Here is a 20,244-nt window from a genome sequence, read left to right as displayed (position 1 = left end):
GAGGTGAGATTCAGAAGGATCCAGAGGAGCCGGTTCCTAAGCCCCAGGGGCAGACAGGCAGCAGAGCGTCGGCGTCCTGGGGACGAGGAAGGACAGGATGTTCTCCGGGAAGGATGGTGAGAAGGTGGGCATGGCCAGTCCAGAAGGTTTTAAGGGGCGGGGGGGCCGCCTGAGGAGCCAGGGCGGGAAAGACAGGGAGACGGGGAATCACCCGGGTTAGGACCAAGGGCTCCGGTCAGGCCACCTCCTGACTTGACTTCCCGTCTGTAAAACGGCCTTGATCGTCATGCCAGCCTCACTGAGGATCAAGTCGAGCAGGAAAAGGATGCCTGGGTGCCGGTGTGGCACACGGTGGGTGGTCAGCAGCTACTGGCCGAAGCCACGGGAGCAGAAACGAGGAAAGCGGGGCGGGGGGGGGGGGGAGGGGGGGGCCGGGGACGCCGGTGCAAGGTGTTGGGGAGCGTGCCTGCTGCCTAGGATTCGTCCAGTGGATCTAGAACATCCACGGCCATCGGATCACAGCCACCGCCTTCGAGAGGCCCCCTTTGCTCGTACCAAAGGTGTCTCCTTCAGTCCTTTGCCCTGAACCTGTCACGTTTACTAGCTCCGTTCTCAGGTGTGGCTGGACGTAATGCACGCGCGACACGTCATCTGTTCTACCGTCTTGGCTAAAAAAGAGAAGATAAAGCAGCTACCTGGCCGTGTTACAGTGTTCATTTTTAAAGTAGAGTTTTCTGCGTGTGCTTTTAGTCCAAGAAAAGCGCAGATGGAAGCAATATTTTTTGTCTTTGCAGAAGATTCTGAAGTTCATTTAAAGAGTGTAATATTGGGGCGCCGGGGTGGCTCAGTCGGTTGGGCGTCCGACTTCAGCTCAGGTCACGATCTGGCGGTCCGTGAGTTTGAGCCCCGCGTCGGGCTCAGGGCTGATGGCTTGGAGCCCGCTTCCGATTCTGTGTCTCCCTCTCTCTCTCTCTGCCCCTCCCCTGTTCATGCTCTGTCTCTCTCTGTCTCAAAAATAATCAATAAACGTTAAAAGAAAATTTTAAGAGTGTAATATTGTTTAATCTTAAGACTGGGGCAGTTTTGCCAGAAGAGCTCTCTTTTAAAGTTTTTTTTTTTAAGTTTATTTTACTTATTGAGAAAGAGAGAGAGAACGCGGGAGGGCAGAGAGAGAATCCCAAGCAGGCTCCACACTGTGGAGCGAAATAACTTCAGTTTTATTTATTTCAGTAATCTCTACACCCCGCATGGAGCTCGAATTCACGACCCCGTGATCAAGAGTTGCGTGCTTCTCCAACTGAGCCAGCCAAATGCCCCATGGGAAAAAAAACTCTTTTTTTGACGTTTATTTTTGAGAGAGAGAGAGAGACAGAGCACGAGCGGGGGAGGGGTAGAGAGAGAGGGAGACACAGAATCCGAAGCAGGCTCCAGGCTCTGAGCTGTCAGCACAGAGCCCGACGCGGGGCTCGAACCCGTGAACCTGAGCCGAAGTCGGAGCTTAACTGACTGAGCCACCCGGGCGCCCCCACTCATGGCAAAATTTTTAACAGACGCCTCAGCGCTAGTCGCTTTGAATTGCTTGTGATTTCAAAAAAAAAAAAAAAAAAAAAAAAAAAAGTCGGCCTGGCTGCTGTTGACACGGGCTAACACGTGTTTGTTTAGCTGTGGAATCACTCACCCGAGAGTTCAATGTTCAGCTTGCCCCAGCCCCTGGAGCCGCAGCAGGGTGCAGGGCTGGTGAGACCCTTGCAAGGAGGCCACGGCCTGTCTGCCCTTTGTCCCCCCAGTGACACGAGTCCGTTCTGGCCCTGCAGAGAGCCAGGCGAAGACCCCGAGCGTCTCTCTTGGATCTTTGGGGACACTGAAGGCTGGCGGGCTGGGATCCTCACTGCCATTCCTGGGAGGGAGCACGAGCCTGAGGCTCAGAGTGGGGTAATATCTATCACCAGTGGCACAGAGTGCCCCGGACTCCGCCACACTGGGCTAGTCCCCGGGGCCCCTGGCGGGCCCTGGTAGCACAGGGTGGGGTGGGGGGGGTTGTGTGTGAGGCTGGTCAGGAGCCTGGCGCTCGCTTGGGGTAGGAGGCCTTTGCTGTTCCCTCCTCCTGGACCCTCTCTCTGTCCCACCCTCACCTGAGCAGCCACTTCTCCACCCGGCTGATGTCACCTCCTGAATCCTCTCAGATGCCCCACTCTCAGCCTGATCTCTCTGCTCAGCCCTGATCCCTCTAGCCCCGGGGGTCCCCCGCAGGCCGACGGGGAAGGGGCTTCCTCCCTGGAGACAGAGACCCTGGAATCACTCCAGCCTCTCGCGTCCCCTTTGGTCAGCCGGGCGGGGTTCGGGTCACCCAGAAAAGCCAAAGCCTCAGGTCGCCACCGGCCACGGGGGCCCCTGGGCCGGCCTCTCCTCCTCCCAGTAAAGTAGGGAGCCCAGGAGGCCATGCTGGGCAAGACGGCTGTGCCCTGCCTGGGCCCCCAGGACCGCTGCATCCTGCCCGGTGGCTCCCAGCGGAGAAAGGGCCAGAAGCGGGGAGCAGGAAACTTGCTGCATGTTGGGCCCGGGGACGTGGCCCAAGGTCGGAGATGGGGAGGGCTGATGGCCACGGGGGACGTGGGTACAGGCACCTGCTGCTGCCACAGCCAGGGGAACGCGCTGTCCTCTGGCCGGCCCTCCGGCCCCCTGTGAGCCCAGACGCTGCCGCTTCTGGGCGTTTCCCCGCAGCCCCAAAGATCGGGCCCGTCCGTGCAGCCAGGAAATACAGAGAGGGAGACGGGCCCCGCGAAGGGCCCCGGGGTGTGCGCTGGCTGGGCAGGGGCAGGGCGGGCGCGACGCTACCTGTCTCCTCTAGGCTGATCGCCTTCCCTGCAGGCGAGAGGGGAAGGTATGTTCTGACAGGGACCGAGGCTGGGGGCATGAGAGAGAACAGGGCGCCTCGAGAAGGGACGAGAGGGGGTGAGGTCGCAGGGTGCCCGGTTGGAGATGAGGGGCCCTGGGAGCAGTTCCACCCGCACCCGCCGGCCTCCCCACCCAGGTAAGACTTGGGTCCAGTGCCACCCAATCCTGAAGCTGCTCCCTCCGCCGCCCAGTGCCCCGTGGGTAGTGGGCGCAGTGAGGATGCGGTGGGACGGCCAGGCTGGCATCGGGCCCTCGGGCAGACAGGAGGCAGAGCTGGGCTGCCCTGGGGAGGAGCCAGGGTGTGAGCAAGTCTCCGTGCCAGGCAGCCTTCCGGGCACTGGGTCAGACAAACAGACGGCAGAGGCGTGGCAGCGTGTTACTGGCCCCGTGGCTTTCAGAGGCCTCCGTGCCAGCGGGGTTGAGAGGGTCAAGATGGGTCGAACTTGGACTCCGGCCATCGGGAGCCGCAAAGGATTGGACTCTCTCCCTCCCCAGCTTTGGCCACCCATGGACCCAGGCGCGGGCTCCCCGGGGCTGTCTGCAGGGCCACTCACTCAACAATCCCTTCCTTCCTTCCTTCCTTCCTTCCTTCCTTCATTCGTGGGGTGTTTGCTGAACAGCCGCTCTGTGCCAAGATCTACCCTGGGCACACCCTGGCCACCAGGAAATCCCCGCCTTCCTGCCCTCAGTTTGTCCACCCTCTGAGAGGGAGACACACACACTTCAGCTGGAGCTCTGATGAGGGCACCCTGACCGGGTGATGGGCACAGCAGGGAAGGCTTCTCGGAGGCAGCGTCCGTGGAGCTTGGTTTCGGGTGTGGAGGTGGGGAAGGGCCTTGTCTACCCCGAGGCCAAGGCCTCACCCGCACTTCCGTGGCACCGCCCCTCATCAGCAGCCGGGGGAGGCCCCCGAGACGGAGGCCAGCACCCCGTCTGTGGGGAGCGGGAGACCCAATACTCCCCTTCCCCAAAGAACACTCCATCCTCCATCACTTCCTGGACCTGTTCCTGCAGGCCATTCCTACTGCCTCCTCCTGGGCCCAAGCAGACGGAGAAGGGAGTCCAGTCGCTGCCAGCAGGGCTGGGGCCGGCAACAGGCTCGGGCCCCCGGGCCCCCGGTTGTGGTCATCGCCTGCATCTACACCCTGGACACCGACCCCCTTCTTCGGAAAAGGTCACCTCCCGGGTCTCAGTCCCCGTGGCTCAGGGTAGACCCACCTCCCAGCCACCTCAGCCTGAGCCCAGGGCTGGCCAGCCAGAGTGTGTGCCCCTGGCCCCCGGGGCACTGCCACCGGTCTAGGAATGGATCCGTGGCCAAGCGGAGTCAATGAAATGCAACTTTGGGACTTTAGCCGGGACCCAGAGGCAAGAGGAACGCTCTCTCCCCTGGAGTTGCAACATCGGTGGGACGCCCACATTCTTGCCACCAGGAGGGAGACCACGGAGGGAGGAGGGAGGCCTGGGACAGCACTGGCAACTCCGGACACCTCAGCCCGCGGCTCGGTCACATCCTCCGGGCCTTCAGCACCATCCGCGGTGCTGGGGGAGCCCGGCCTGGTGATGGATTGGGAGCCCGGAGGTCAGGCCAGAGGCCAGCCTGGCCCCTGATTTGCTCCGTGACCCAGGCCACGCACTGCCCTTCTCTGAGCTTCTGTCGACAGTAGGCTTTGGCCCCTGCCTTGTAAAAAGCACACAGGCTAGCAGAGCCCCAGGTGAGACAAGGTGACAGGCCTGGGCCACGGCCGTCCTCAGTGGACAGCCTCAGGAGAGAGGCGAGGTGGACTGGCGGCCCTCCTCCCTTCATCCTGCTGCACCGTCCTTGGGACACAGAGCTACTCCAGGCTTGCTGGGTACTGTAAGCCCTGAGGCACAGCTAAAGAAACAGGACTCACTGGGGCGCCCGGGCGACGCAGTCGGTTAAGCGTCCAACTTCGGCTCGGGTCACGATCTCACGGTTCGTGGGTTCGAGCCCCGCGTCGGGCTCTGTGCGGACAGCTCGGAGCCTGGAGCCTGCTTCCGATTCTGCGTCTCCCTCTCTCTCTACCTCTCGCCTGCTTGCTCTCTCTGTTTGCCTGTCTGTCTGTCTGTCTCTCTCAAAAATCAACAGCAACAAATCTTCAAGAAGTAAAAAAAGAAACAGGAGTCGGGGAGGAGGGGGGCTCACTCTCCTGGGTTTGGACACACGCCCCGCCACCTTCTGGCTGTGTGGTCTGTGGCAAATGGCACCATTTCTTCAGGCCTCGCTTTTCCCATCTGTTAAGTGGGAAGGATGATAATCGTAACAGCCGATTGTCTGTTGTCACCTCGAGTGTAGGCACTGGGGCTCGGATCCTCCGCGTGTGATCTTGCTTTCTCTCCCACACGACTGTGCGTAGACCTCACTCTGTTTTCTAAACAAGGACCCGGAGGAAGAGGAGACCCAGACCCACAGAACTGGCTTAAAAACCCCAGTTTTTCTGTTCAAAAGCCAGAGACCCCAACTACTTCCTTTAAGATCTTTCTAACGGGGCCGTCTCAAGCCAGGCTCAGCCAGGGACACAGAGAGGGATCGAACCCAGGCACGTGGGGGCTTTGCCCCTGGAAGAGCCGGGAGAGCCAAGGGCAGGCATGTCCGCTGACCCAGGGTGCTTGGAAATCAGGGACCCCGCGCCACCAGGGGGTGAGCCGCGGGAAGACACCCCTCCCCACCCCCCACCCCCCCAGAAATCACTGGCCAAGTGTCGCATCTGGGAAAGCCTACGCCACCACCATTGTTTCCCTCTGGCCTCCCAGACCTCGAGCAAATGCCTGTAATCGGCAGAAACTACCCGGAGCCCTGATGCAGGGGATTCTGGGGAATGTAGTTCTTGGGGTCGGCGTGTCCCCTTTTGTCTACCTTCCTGCGCTCCACGTTAACGTCCGTGAGATTCCTTCGTAGCGTGGCGTGTGCTCCTTGTCACCGTGGCGGTACTCAGTTGTGAGATAGACCACAACCCGTCTATACATTCTACTTCCCCGGGGCATCTGGCTTCTTTCCTCTTTGGGGCTAGTACGGGAGATGCTGCGGGGCGTCGTTCACGCGTGTCTGTCGGTGGACGTAAGCGCTCATTTCTATCAAGTTCGGACCTGTATCCAGGAGTGCAATACCTGGTCCTTAAACGTGTGTGTGTTCGCACTTCGTTATGAGAAATGTCAGACCTACAGATTTGAAAAAATCGTTCGGGGGATCCCATATGCACTTCACCTAGACGCCATGACTGATATTCTACTGCTATCTTATTGGTCTCCATCCGCCCGCTCCTTGGTCCATCCATTGATCTATCTACTGTTGCTGAGGCAACAATATAATTTTAAGGGGAAAAAAAGGCAGCATACAAAACTATTCAAAAGTCATAGACTCAGAGAGATTGGAAAGATATTAAGCAAACCCCCACTGGCCACGTTGACCTTTGCCTGGTAGGATTTTTTTTTTTCGTTTAGTATTTCCCACGTTTTCTGCAGTAAACACCTATTCCTTTTTGTGATCAAGAAGAAATCCATTTTAATTTTTTCTCAAAGTTTATTTATTGAGAGAGAGAGAGAGAGGGAGCGCATGCGCAAGCAGAGAAGGGGTGGAGAGAAAGAGAGAGAGAGAATCCCAAGCAAGCTTGGGGCTCTCAGCGCTGAACCCTATGTGGGGCTGGAACTCACGAACCACGAGATCATGACCTGAGCCAAAATCACAAGTCGGACACTTAACCGACTGAGCCACCCAGGTGCCCTGAAAAAAAATCCATTTGAAATTTAAAGAGAGGGGGCTCCTGGGTGGCTCAGTCGGTTAAGCGTCTGACTTTGGCTCAGGACATGATCTTGCAGTTCATGAGTTCGAGCCCCGCATCAGGCTCTGGGCTGACAGCTCACAGCCTGGAGCCTGCTTCAGGTTGTGTCTCCCTCTCTCTCTGCTTGTCCCCTGCTCGTGCTCTCTTTCTCTCTGTCTCTCCCTCTCAAAAATAAAGCATTAAAATTTTTGTAATTAAGAAAAAAAGCTTTGCCCTTTGTAGGATTGGAATTTCTTCCCTTGGGGAAGGGAAGCAATGGAGAGGTGAGCAGAGACAAGGGTAGGGAGGAGGAAGGGGTGGCTGCATCCCCTCCCAACAAAGCAGGAGGCCGGGGAAGAATCAGGTGCCAGCTGGAGAAAGAAGGGGGGAGGAGGTTGGCCAGAGACCATCAGTTCTGGGCAAAACCCTCACCTGCCTTGCTAGAAGAAAGTGTTGTGGTTACCAGGGTCCCCCAAGGGCAGAAACAATGATCCCCAAGATGAGGCAGCAGCCGCTGGGGGGAAGCAGTCCGTTGGCAGCTTCTGAGACCGGCCGGGGCTTTCAGAACATGGGGATCAGAGTTCAGTCCTGGGGATGCGGCTTGAGCTCCCCAGAAGAAGAAAAGATGGGAGGAGCCAAGGAAGTACAACAGAAGCAAACTGCCCCCCCCCAACCTCCTGATCCTAAGAGGTGTGAGCGAAGGGCTCAGAGGGACACCCCAAGGTGAGAAAAGGAAAAGGTGGTCAGTAGAAGGGGGAGAATCTCATCACCCGCAGAAGAAGGAAATTGGGGAGAAGGTACTGGAGGAAGAACCCAGGGTACTGTGTGTGTTTTGTCTAGGTGTTTATTTCTATGAAAAGCTTTTTTTTTTTAATTTTTTTTTTTTAACGTTTATTTATTTTTGAGACAGAGAGAGAGACAGAGCATGAACGGGGGAGGAGCCGAGAGAGAGGGAGACACAGAATCGGAAGCAGGCTCCAGGCTCTGAGCCATCAGCCCAGAGCCCGACGCGGGGCTCGAACTCACGGACCGCGAGATCGCGAGATCGTGACCTGAGCTGAAGTCGGACGCTCAACCGACTGAGCCACCCAGGCGCCCCTCTATGAAAAGCTTTAATAGATATGCGAATGGCCAGTGAGCGCATAGAAAGTTGCTCAACATCACTAATCCTTAGGGAGATAGCATTTCACACCCTTTGGAAGCTTATTATAAAAAATGGAACAGAGAACAGTAAGTGTTGGGCAGCCACTGTGGAAAAATCAGAATTTTATTCCTTTTTAAGATTGAAAACGAGGGGCGCCTGGGTGGCTCAGCGGTTGAGCCACCGACTTCGGCTCAGGTCATGATCTCATGGTTCATGAGTTCGAGCCCCACGTTTGGCTCTGTGCTCACAGCTCAGAGCCTGGAGCCTGCTCCGGATTCTGTGTCTCCCTCTGTCTCTGCCCCTCCCCTCTCACACTCTGCCTCTGTCTCAAAAATAAATAAAACATTAAAAAAAAAAAAAAAAGTGCGGATTTGAACAGGTATTTGTACACCACTATTCCTAACAGTTTGATTCACGATAGCTCGAAGAACTTACGTGAACAGTCTTGAACTGTACCCTTAAAAGCGTTTGCGATGGTAAAGTGGGTCACCTGGGCTGAGAAAGACCAACCTCCCGGAACAGGCAGTAGGACAGAGAAAGGACCCCCCTGGCTCAGGGCACCAATTGAAGGTAAAACCAGTTGAACCAGTTATAGGGTGTTCTTCAGGAACATTCAGCTTTCCGGTGGCAGTTGAGAAGGGCAGGTTGGGTTCACCTGGCATGGGGGTTTGCCAGGTGGACACGGCAAAGGAAGGGGAAGCCAGGTGCCATGAGGACAGTCCCCCAAGGGCAGCAGCTGTGCACCGCGAGGCTCTGCGTCTGGCTCAAGCAAACTCCTCGCCCATGTTGCCGGCCAGGCCTCTCTCTTCGGCCCTGGGATCCAGATCCTTCCTTCCTGCGATGCTGTGGGCTTCCCCTTGCGGCCAGCTCCCTGGGTTCCCACGGAAGGGAAGAGTCCCGGGCAGGTGTACTAGGTATTTAACCTTCACGGCCCTCGAGGGCCGTGTTCGACTGTTGTTCCTGTCTCGGTTCGCTCACGTGGCCAGGGAGAATTCCGCGTGGTGATTCAGGGCCCCGGGGCGCCTTGGCGGTCGTGTCGCGGCCCCAGCTGCTTCTCTTGGATCCTTCGCTGCTGGTCAGAGACAAGGGGAATAGGAGGGCAGAGAGGCTCGCCCAGGAGAAGTGGCCTACTTAAGGAGTCACGTGGTCCTTGCCCGCTGCAGAGGGGCGGGGGACTGGGCAGTGTGTGCCCAAGATGCGCCCGGATGGCGGGCGTACTCACGGTGCCTCTGTCGCGAGGGCCGGGCGTGTTCGGTGAGCGGTGGGATCCACCTGGGGAGGGGGGGAGGCGAAGGCTGGAGGCCGCGAACGGAGGGGGGGAAGGAGTCGCACAATTGTAGCCAGGGAGGGTCCTAGCAGGGAGGGGCAGAGAGAGAAGAGGGAGAGAAGTTGAGGCAGGCTCCTTGCTTGTCTGCACAGGGCCCGATGCAGGACTGGATCTCAACACACAGTGAGATCACGACCCGACCAGAAACCAGGAGTCGGAAGCTTAACCGACTGAGCCACCCAGGCGGCCCTAAAAAAGTTTTTCTGCACATACAGTACTCTTTCTCCTTTCACACTCTGGCCGTGTGCCAGGTTCCGTCCTAAGCTCTTTGTAACTATTCGCTCATTTATTCCTTCTAACAACCACATGAGGCGGGGCTCCCCCTCGTTCCCATTGTACAGGCAAGGAACAGAGAGGTGCAAGAGGGAACAATCACCCGATCAGCGCCAAACTGCGAGTAGGGAATAGGGCGGAACTGGGATTAGAACTCAGGCCACGCTGGCGCCCCCACCTCGGGAATCTCCCAGTCCCCTCACTCGTTGAACACTCACTGGGCACCCACCACGTGCAGGCGCTGAAGGAGGTCGAGGGGTCAGTGGGTGCAGGCGGCCGGGACCGGAGGGGGTCGGGGTCTCCGGCTCGAGCCCCGAGGCCGCTGCGCTTGGCGGGCGGGCTGCGCGGGTGCTCGGCCCCCGTCGCCGCCCGGAGTAGTCCCGCCCCCCGGGGACCGGGCACCTTTGCCGGGTCACACGCTGGCGCCGCAGCCTGGGGGCGGTACCTTGTTCCTGCTCTAATTGCTGCGGCAGCCTCGACAAGCCAGTCGGAGGGCCAGCCGTTAGCGGTTAGCGGCTGCCAGGCCAACGTTGGGGGGCGATTCGCGCCGGGTCGGGCGGGCGTGGGGGACTTGGGGGCGCTGTCGGGGGCGGCCCTGCCGCGGAGGAACCCCAGGGGCCGGGGGACCACCCCGCTCTCTGCGCACCCCCGCCCTGCCCCTGCCGCGGGGCCCAGCACCCTCTCTCGAGGAGGGGGAGTGGCGCAGGAATCCCGTCGGGCCGGATTCCTCACCGCAAGGACAGCAGCTGGCCTCGGAATTTGGCCCCCGGCGGCGGGGCTGGGGGGAGAAGCGTCTGGCCACAGCCTCCCGGGACCCAGAAGATCTTCCAAAGTTGCCTTCCCCTTTCTCCTTCCTTCTCTCACTCTGCCCCGGTACGGGGCATGCTGAGAGGCTCTGGGACCGGACAAGGTCACACGGAGGGCCGCCAGTGGGGTTCCACCGACCTCTGAGCGGCTTCTTCAGGCCGGCTGGGGTTGGGGGCTGCCAGCTTCCTTGCTTCTAGGTCGGTGGGGACAGGGCTAGGGGCATATGCGGGCTAGGGATGGGAGGCCCTCCCAGCACGAAGAAGCCAGACCCTGGGCTGGGAGAATGGCAAGTGGGGTAGGCACAGCAGTGGCCATAGCATCCTGGGTCAGCACGGTCACTCACTCCCACCTGTGACCCTGGATCTCAGCTTACCCATCTGCACAGGGCATCCCTGGACCCTGCTGGTCGTTCTACACAGAAAGGAGAGCCGTCCCAAAGCCACCTGGCACAAGTCCAGCCTCAGAGCCCAGGGCTGACTGAGGAGACAGGAGCCCAGTAGGCTGCAGAGTCTGAACCAAGGTTTCTGGACCTCTAGCCCAGAAGCCTCCTCTCCGCGGTATGACTTTCATCATACGTAGGATCTCTTAAAAAAATGCATTTATTGTGTTACAAAAGTAATGCATGCAAGGCACACACACAAAACAAAAAACCACAGGGCAGGTTTGCACCAAATTTGGAAAGTGAGTTTGAAAGGTCTGCTCTAAAACCCAGGCTCTGGGGGCACCTGGGTGGCTCAGTCGGGCAAGTATCTGACTTGTGATTTCAGCTCAGGTCGTGATCTCATGGCTCACGGCATGGAGTTGGCACTCAAAGTGCGGAGCCGGCTGGGGATTCTCTCTCCCTCTCTCTCTGCCCCTCCTCCACTCTCTTTCTCGCTCTCAAAATAAATAAACTTAAGAAACCCCACCCCCACAGGCTCTGGGGACACAGCATGTGCTCTGGGAGGGCCTTAGGGAATCACTTCCCATAGCTGGATGGCCACTGCCCAGGTTCTCCCACGGGGATCTCAGGAGGGCTTTACCAGCCCGTAGGACCTCAGATTTAGATTTCTGCTGTCAGCTCTAAATAAGGACAACCAGATTCTCACAGAGACAGGTGGCCAGGCTCGAAAGACGTTCTTCACGCTATGCCCCTTCCCACGGTCACTTGTGAACAGTAAAATGATCTTGTACGGGAAGTTTTGCATGTGGGATACAAGCATCGATTTGTTCAGTATAAGGCCCGTATTGCCAGAGTTCCCGTGGGCTTTGCTCTCCTGGTGGCACCTGGGATGGGCTGCTACAGGTGCATCCTTCCTGACCACAGGTGATTATGGTCTCCTCCAGCCTCTGGGAATCCAGCTAACAATCAGTTGAAGAGCACAGCTACCCTTTGCGGGGCCCTGACTCTGTGGCCAGGCCTTTCTCTGCCTGCATCAGTGACACTCCCCACCCCCACACCCCTGCAATAATGCTCTAGGGTAGGAACAATGATCTTCATCTGGCTTAGAGAGGTAGGTGACTTGTCCAAGGCCACACTGTGAGTGAAGGCACAGATGCAAAGACAGGTTTTTACCCTTAACGCTATACTCAGGGTCCCGGCAAATGGAGGATGGCGGGAGGGAGGGCCTGTCCCATCCGCCAGACACACGTGGGCATTCAAGTCACCTGCTTTCCTTAAACCCTCTGGGACCTAAGCCCTGCCTGTGGCCTTCATTCACTGAGGCTGGGTGCATGGCAGGAGGCCACCAAGGAAGACCACACTCGCTCTCAGTGCTCAGAGGCCTCCAGGAAGCTGCCCCCAGGCCCAGTCTCGAGCTAGCTGGCAGAGCATCCTGGGGTGGGGTCCAACCCGGGTACTCCGTGAAGGGGCCCAGCTCTGTTACTCTGCTGGCGGGGGCCGAAACCCAATCGTGAGCATGTAGGATTTCAGCCTGTTGGCCTGTGAGTACTCACATCAATATTTTAAGGCTCAGAAATGAAGTAAGGGAGCCTGGTCCTGGGGGCAGCCTGGGAGGGGGTGGTGAGCACAGCCCAGCCGGCCCTCTAGGGAACCCCCACTGCGCCAAGCTTCTGCTGCTTCCTGGGCCAAAGGTGCTTTTGGTGCTGACAGCCAAGGCTCCCCTGTATTCAGAGGAAGTCCTGGTGGGTCCCCGGGTTCCGCCCTTCCTAGCTGCCTGCTGGAGATGGAAGTGTTAATTACACTCACTTCATTGCTAGTTCTGAAAGCTCGAAAAATGCCGCATACAGGTAAAGGACACAGCATAGGGCCTGCTCCTATCAATTGCTTGACAAATGGTCCCTCCATTTCCAGGGAGGCAGACTCAGAAAGCCCTTCCTTGGAATAGGCCTTGCGGTTGCACTTGGTGGCAGGGCGGTGGCCCGTGGGACCCTGGTCTGCCTGGTGGCCCTGGGGACTCCCCTGGCCAGTCCCTCAGGCCAGAGGGATCAGTCTGCGGGAATGCCTGGGACTGGACAGGGACCTCCCGATCTACTGTCTCCCCGAATCCCTATTGCTCCTAAGGCCGACCACCCACACCCTCTTTGTCTGCTCTCGGAATTCAGCATCAATCAGAGCTTTCGGAAATTTTTTCTTCCTTTTTTTTTTTTTTAAGATTTTATTTTTGGGGGACCTGGTGGCTCCGTTGGTTGAGCATCCGACTCTTGATTTCAGCTCAGGTCGTGAACTCACGGTTCGTGAGATCAAGCCCCACGCCGGGCTCTGGGCGGATAGCACGGAGCCTGCTTGGGGTCCTCCCTCTCCCTCGCTCTCTGCCTCTCCCCGGCTGGTGCTCTCTCTCTCAAAATAAACAAACATCAAAAAAATAAATAAATAGGGGCGCCTGGGTGGCGCAGTCGGTTAAGCGTCCGACTTCAGCCAGGTCGCGATCTCGCGGTCCGGGAGTTCGAGCCCTGCGTCAGGCTCTGGGCTGATGGCTCGGAGCCTGGAGCCTGTTTCCGATTCTGTGTCTCCCTCTCTCTCTGCCCCTCCCCCGCTCATGCTCTGTCTCTCTCTGTCCCCAAAAAAATAAACGTTGAAAAAAAAATTTTTTTTAAATAAAAGTAAATAAATAAATAAATAAATAAACTACAGTGTAGTGGAAACATAACTTTGATATATGGCACCGGGAAACCAAAACATTCATTTGAGTCACTTTACTGTGATACTTGCTTCATCACGGTGGTCTGGAGCCGGACTTGTCATGTCTCTGAGGCATGCCTGTGATCCCCATTTTACAGCCGCGGAAACTGAGGCTCAGTCCCAAGTCATACAGCTACTAAGTAAGTGAGGAGCCAGAACTTCATCCAGGCAGAAATATTTGACTGTCTACAATCAGGGCCTGCTGGTCAAGATCTCTCCTCGGGCTCTGGGCTGATGGCTCAGAGCCTGGAGCCTGTTTCTGATTCTGTGTCTCCCTCTCTCTCTGCCCCTCCCCCGTTCATGCTCTGTCTCACTCTGTCCCAAAAATAAATAAACGTTGAAAAAAAAAAAAAAATTAAAAAAAAAAAAAAAAAAAAAAGATCTCTCCTGGAAGTCCCATGTGGGGAGGAGACTGACAATACACAATAAACAAATGGGGATGAGGGGAGAGGCACAGTGTGGCAGTGGGGGGGGGCAGTGTTGCTAGTGGTTATTGGACCGGGAGCCAGGCGTAGCTGTTTTCCTCATTAACCCGTGCGGTCAAGCCTTATGATTGGTACACTGAAGGCACTTGATAAAAATGGAAAATGAACCCTTCCTACCACCTTCAACCCGGTCACGTTTCACTTCCGTCCGATACGCAGACATGTGGGCTCAACATCTTTTTTTTTTTTTTTGAGTAAACTCAATGCCCAGCTTGGGGCTTGAACCCCGAGATCGAGAGGTACACGCTGTACCAACGGAGCCAGCCAGGCGCCCCTCGGACTCAGCATCTTTGATACCGCAGTCCAGGTGCCGGACAATCATTCAGATTGTTTCCAGCCTTTTCCAATTACGGATGGTGAGGCAGTGGACAGTACGGCGATGCATGGGGGCTTCGTGCTTTGCATGACTGCTTGGGAGAAAGTCTTGGGAATGGGGTTGCCAGGCCAAGGGTCATGAGCAGATTTATCACTCTGGGTTTCTCCTTGTGGATCGTGATGGGTCTGGCACTTTTCTTGAGTGCCTACTGCACGCCAGACCCCGTCTTCACTATGCATCCTCACAGGTGACTCTGGAAAGTGGACCGCGTGGAAAATGCCTTCTCAACCCTCTAAAGCCTTGCTCAAGAGGCAAGGCTGGGGAGGCTTCCCCTACTTCTATGGCAGGATTAGTCTTTTTTCATTGTAAAACCTCTTATTTTAGCGTTACTCTAGGCTAAGCTTCCTCAGTCTCCCCTCTGGTAGTTTTGCCCCAGCCCTGAGGGTGGGCCCTGAGTGGCCAAAGGAAGGACGAGCTAATGAGAGCTACATTCTGGACTTTAGCTTGCCTGCAGGGGAGGGAAGTTTTATATCCTCTTGGAAGTAATGCTCTTTCTTCACACAAAGGAGCGGGGACACCTGCCCTTGCCTCTCATCTTAGCCGAGGGACCTCAGCTGAAACGCACAGACCCTGCAGGACTCAGTCTCCACATCTATAAACGGAAGCAATAACAGATAAAACTTTTCCAACACCTTTCATAAGGCATCGTTTTCCTCCCACAGGGAACGGCAGTCCCATAAAGGCGCCTGTGGGTTCTAATAGCTCAAACCAGCAGACGCCAGGGTTATTTCAAACAACAGAGACCCAACCCTTACTTCTAACGCCCTTTCCTCCCCGCCAGGTTTCTGGCATTCCTGAGATTACTAGGCGGGTGCCAGGGGACAGGGGGACAAAAGGTCTGTCACCTGGGTAGGCCATGGACACGGTCCCACCCCTGCAGTGGTATTTTTAGACAAAGTCCTTGGCTACTTTATCTAAGTGGCCTGACTGAAGACCTTGAATTTTCAGCTTTTCAAACATCCAGTGGGACTCCCGCCCTGCTTCCCTTCTAAAACGCCCAGGCTACTCCCAGGTCCTCAGTTCAGTGCACAGGCCCACCTCTACAGCTGTCTTGTCAAAGGCCCCTTTTCATTATAATACTTTTGTTCAAAAAGTCCACTTTTCTTGGAGCAAGTTCAGCCAAGCACACACGATCTAAAAAGAGATGTTTGCTTCTGGCCGACTGTGAAATCCCACACAGAAGCCATTTTCTGTAATCCAGGCGCTTAATTTCCTAAGCAGCCTGGGAAACCTCTTGTCCCAGCTCACGTCCCGTAAAATAGGACCTGTAATTTTTATATTTATCTGTAACCCCCTACCAGAAAGGATTGGGGCCACGGGCTCAAACAGGAGTGAGGGGCACAGGCCGGGGTGGCCAACTGGGGAAGGGGCCCTCGTCCCCCTCCGCGGGCAAAGGTGCGTTAGTCACGGTCACGCGGCTGCCTCCTGCGCGGGGGCGGGCGGGGCGCGTCCACAAAGCCAGCAGCCCCGTGGCACTCACCTTTGGCCAGTGATCCGCGTGGCTGCGGCGGCCCCGCTGCGGGATGCCGCCCCGCCTGCCCCGAGCCTTCAGTGCCCGGCGTCCTCAGCACCAAGGACAGGGAAACTGAGGCTGCGGGAGGGACCCCCCCCCCCCGGAGGGCGGGGTCACTTGTTCAGCCTTGAGCCAATCGCCTCTGCCCTGTTTTCGGATCCGGGGAAAATCATTCCTCCGGCTCTGGGTTGTTCGGAGCGCGGCCGCGCCTCGCAAGGAGCCGAGCCGGCGCTGGGAAATGTTATAAAAACACACCCACGGGGCAGCAGAGAGAGGTGCCTTGCGCCAAGGTCATGCAAAAAGAGAAGCCAGCCTGCAGGCACTAGCTTCCTGCCTGCACCCTGCCAGGCCCCGGCTTCAGATGTCCTGGGGTTCCCTGGGGTCCGAGCAAAGTTTCGGCTCCCAGAGCCAAGCCCGGGCTGCCCGAGGCTCAGGGGCCGGAGGCTCCCACCGGGCCCCCGCGTCGCTCTCCGGGCGCCCCCGCACCTCAATTGCTGCTCTCCAACCCGGCGACCCCCGGCTCCGGCTCGACGCCCCCGCCCCCCGCGCCGGCCCCGCCCCCCGCGCCGGCAGCGCCCGGGGCGGGGGGCGGTGCCGCAGCCAATAGGGAGGTGGCGTGGAGAGGGCGGTGGCAGCTGTGAGGCCAATCGGCGGCGGCCGGCGGCCAATCAGCGGCGGGCTCGAGGGCGGGCTGTGACGCGGACGGCGCTCCTCGTGCGGCGGCGGTATAGGAGCGCGCGCCGCGGCCAGCGGGGCCCGCCGAGCGTCTCAGCCGCCGCCGCCGCCGCCGCCGTCCGCCGCTCGCTCGCTCGCTCGCTCGTTCCCTCCCTCCGCGCCGCCGGCCCGCGCCCGCCCGGCGCGCCCCCAACCGCCGCTCCCGCCCCCGGCCGGCCCGTCAGCGAGCCGGCGAGCGGCCTCCGCGCCCGGCCTCCGTGAGGGGGGCGCCCGGCCGGACCCTGAGCCTCGCTCTCTCGCGCTGCGGCCGTCCGCGCCTCCTCGGCCGCCTGCCCGGCATGAAGACCAAGTTCTGCAACGGGGGCGAGGCGGAGCCCTCGCCGCTCGGGCTGCTCCTGAGCTGCGGCGGCGGCAGCGCGGCCCCGGCGCCCGGCGTGGGGCAGCAGCGCGACGCCGCCAGCGACCTCGAGCCCAAGCAGCTGGGCGGCCCGCAGCCGCCGCTCGCGCTGCCGCCGCCGCCGCCGCCGCCGCTGCCGCTGCCGCCGCCGCCGCCGCCGCCGCCGCCGCCGGCCGACGAGCAGCCCGAGCCTCGGACGCGGCGCAGGGCCTATCTGTGGTGCAAGGAGTTCCTGCCCGGCGCCTGGCGGGGCCTTCGCGAGGACCAGTTCCACATCAGTGTCATCAGGTCGGTGGCGGCGCCCCGCCGGGGTGGGCGCGCAGGGCGGACGCGGGGAGCCGCTGGCCGGGGCGGGGGCGGACCCCATGGGAAACCCAAGCCCCCCCCAGACCTTCCAGAAGACCGGCTGTTGAACGGATCCCGGTTCCATGCGAAGACAGGTCTCCTGTGAGCAGAACAATACCGTTGAATCATCACAAAGTGCGTTTTGTGCAGAAGCTTGTTAAACCTTGCCAGGGGAGGCCCTCCCTTTGGGGTTCAGGGCCTTGCGTGAGGAGGGATGTTGTGAGTCGCTTTAAAAGAAGACACTTGGTAACTTTACTGCTAGTTCCTCGCGTCCACGATTTGCTCCCCGCCCCCGAAATTCACTTGTTCGTGTCCTGGGGGTAACATCTGCTCGTTCCCCGCTGACGCTGCTCAGACATAGGGGTGCCTTCGTGGTCCGAGTTTAGGAGGTGTGGCTCCAGGAATGACGAGGAGCGAGGTGGAAAGGTCCTCCCCTTTTCTTAAGCTAAAAATATTTAGCCATATATTTAAATGAGCGAAAAAATGTACGCGTGTGTTTATTCAGACGGAAGAGGAAAAGGGGCTGCCTTGATTTTTGGTGCCACTCTGGTCCCAGGAGATGACCGTTTAACATTTAGCGTGGGACCTATTTAGACCTTTATGTGTTTGTTTGTTTGTTTGTTTGTTTGTTTGTTTTTGAGAGAGTGCAAGTGGGGGAGGGATAGAGAGAGGGGGGCAGGGGATCTGAAGCCGGCTCTGCACCCGACAGCAGTGAGCTGGACGCGGGGCTCGAACTCGCGAACCTCGAGATGGTGCCCTGAGCCACCCAGGCGCCCCTAGACCTTTAAAAGTGCATTTCTTTCTCTGCCCGTTTTCTTTTAGCTGGTTGACTAGGCTGAGTGTAGTATCTGGAAACTGGCCGGCTGCCACTGATAATCCCCAAGTCCAGTTTTAGTCATTTGATTCCTTTTCTGTGCCCAGTCTTGCAGCAGAGCTTCACTTCCTTGTTGTGCCTCTGGCCCCTCTCACGGATTTGCTTACGAGCAGTAGGAGCCAAAGGTGGGAATCAAAGGAGTTTGCCCAGTGAGAGGTTTTTTATATTTTCATTTCACTTACTAAAAAAAAATTTTTAATGTTGATTGATTTTTGAGGGAGAGAGAGAGACAGAGTGTGAGCAGGGGAGGTGCAGAGAGAGAGGGAGACACAGAATCTGAAGCGGGACCCAGGCTGCCAGCTGTCGGCACAGAGCCCCACGCGGGGCTCAAACTCACCAACCGTGAGATCGTGACCTGAGCCGAAGTCGGACGCTTAACCGACTGAGCCACCCAGGCGCCCCTACAATGACAGTTTTAAGCAAGACACAACAGCTTAACTGACCAGTGACCCTCCCCTGAAAGGGCCCACAAGGGAATGTCTTAAGGCTGGATCCCGGGTGTCCGAACGTCCTCACAGGCAACAGGCAAGAGCACTGGGGCCGGAGTGGGGTGCCAGAGACCTAGTCTCTCAGACTCTGACATCAGCGAATAGCCCCTGACCTCCAGCCCCTCTAGGTTCCTCGTTTATACAGACTGATGATTACATGGCCTGGGATGATCTCTATCACCCTTTTCTTTGAGAATTTTCAGGCCTACCTGAATGTGATAGTTTTGGAGACGCTTTGATTAAAAAAATGAATAGGGGCACCTGGGCAGCTCAGTCGGTTGAGCGTCCGACTTCGGCTCAGGTCATGATCTCGTGGTTTGTGAGTTTGAGCCCCGTGTTGGGCTCTGTGCTGACAGCTCAGAGCCTGGAGCCTGCTTCCGATTCTGTGTCCCCTCTCTCTCTGCTCATGTTCTCTCTCTCTCCTTCAAAAATAAATAAACATTAAAAAAAGATTAGTAGCTGTTACTGTAAGAGCACTGAAGATGTTTTCTTTTCTCCAGGAATTGGTACTCGCAGAAGTAGTGTTGGAAGCTCTCCTTTCTGTTTAGAGGACCTTTTAAAACTATGGTATACATTGCCTCTTAGTCCTGTTTTCTGCAATAGAATGTAATTATGGAATGGGTTTAATGAGAAAAGAGGTGATTTAGCACATGGGAAGTGGGTGATGCCTAGCTTTAAAAAGGGGCAAAAGAGGTGGGCGCCTGGGTGGTTCAGTTTGTGACACATCTGACTTTGGCTCAGGTCATGAGCCCTTGGTTCTTGAACTTGAGCCCCGTTTCGGGTGAGCTCTGCTTCTCCCTCCCTCCCTCCCTCCCTCCCTCCCTCCCTCCCTCCCTCCCTTCCTCCCTTCCTCCCTCCCTCCCTCCCTCCCTCCCTTCCTCCCTCCCTCCCTCTCCCTCCCTCTCCCTTCCCCCTGCCCCCTCCTCCTCTCTCCCCCTCTCTCCCCCTCCCCCACTCTCTTCCCCCTCCCCCACTCTCTTCCCCCTCCCCCACTCTCTTCCCCCTCCCCCACTCTCTTCCCCCTCCCCCACTCTCTCCCCCCTCCCCCACTCTCTCCCCCTTCCCCCTGCTCCTTGTGTGATTCTGTCCCTCTGTCCCTCGCTCACTTGTGCCCCCCCCCTCTCTCTCTCTCAAAAAAAGGTGGGGGGCAAAAGAGGCAGTTCAGAGTGAGGAAAGGGATTCCTCTGGGTTGAAATCCAGTGGCCCTCCACAGGCAGGTGGCACTTCCTGTGTCTCTGGCTATCGTGTTATTGACACTTCACAATCTTTCAGCTTTTTACTGAGTGCTGGTCTGTCCGCAGGGGTTTATCAGACCTCACCACCTCAACTCAGTCCGTCTAGTCTGTCCCACATTTAACCCTTTTGCTCCTTCCCACCCTGGAATATGCTTTTGCTGCTCTCTGTCTTGGAGTTGTAACAGCAGCTGGCCAGAGCTGCAGGACCACTGCCACCTTTGCACTCCCCCAGAGGCCCCTCCTCTGCCTGCAGTGACAGCTGAGACCTGGTGAGCCGCTTTTGCCTTTTGCGTTCACACCTGCTGTCTCCTCTGTTTGCTGTTTCTGAAGCCAGGAGTCCAGGCCTGCGCCCTTGCTTGGACCCTGTACCAGGAGGCACCTGTGGATGTCCTTGCACTTTGGGTCCCCCCCACCCCCATCCATTCTATATCTTGTTGCCCGGTATTTCTCAAATATTGTTATTCTTGTTTTAAAAAATTTAAAAAAAAATTTTTAATGTTTATTTATTATTTT

General features: G+C 57.6%; 2 protein-coding genes across 18 annotated transcripts in view; one reads left to right on the top strand and one right to left on the bottom strand.

The window, feature by feature from the left end:
- Window positions 1-8,097: 8,097 nt before the first annotated feature.
- Window positions 8,098-10,612, bottom strand: LOC123600563 (nascent polypeptide-associated complex subunit alpha, muscle-specific form-like). The gene is made up of 3 exons (XM_045482588.1): window positions 10,596-10,612; window positions 9,519-10,373; window positions 8,098-9,087 (listed from the first exon to the last, which is right to left on the bottom strand). Exons 1-3 carry the CDS (start codon window positions 10,610-10,612, stop codon window positions 8,955-8,957), a joined length of 1,005 nt encoding a protein of 334 aa, XP_045338544.1. The 3' UTR covers window positions 8,098-8,954.
- A 5,991-nt stretch (window positions 10,613-16,603) lies between these two features.
- Window positions 16,604-20,244, top strand: part of CHKA (choline kinase alpha) — a 62,578-nt gene continuing 58,937 nt past the window's right edge. For 16 of the 17 annotated variants that reach the window (XM_045486118.1, XM_045486120.1, XM_045486122.1 and 13 more), the window contains exon 1: window positions 16,604-17,077. In XM_045486118.1, coding sequence (XP_045342074.1) covers window positions 16,731-17,077 — 347 coding nt within the window. In that variant the 5' untranslated portion in view covers window positions 16,604-16,730. Of the gene's footprint in view, window positions 17,078-17,184; window positions 17,270-20,244 lie in introns of those variants that run through there. The other variant, XM_045486124.1, reaches the window with a different exon arrangement.

The sequence above is a fragment of the Leopardus geoffroyi genome, chromosome D1, assembly GCF_018350155.1.
Source record: "Leopardus geoffroyi isolate Oge1 chromosome D1, O.geoffroyi_Oge1_pat1.0, whole genome shotgun sequence".
Taxonomy (NCBI): domain Eukaryota; kingdom Metazoa; phylum Chordata; class Mammalia; order Carnivora; family Felidae; genus Leopardus; species Leopardus geoffroyi.
The sequence above is the reverse complement of the archived record's forward strand: the minus strand, read 5'-3'. Positions and strand labels throughout refer to the sequence as shown.

Bases quoted from the DNA above. Each gene is read 5' to 3' on its own strand.
- LOC123600563 (XM_045482588.1), bottom strand. The intron at 9,088-9,518 runs GTGATTGTTCCC...CCCCCTCCCCAG, and splicing joins CGCAGTTTGGCGCTGATCGG to GTGGATCCCACCGCTCACCG.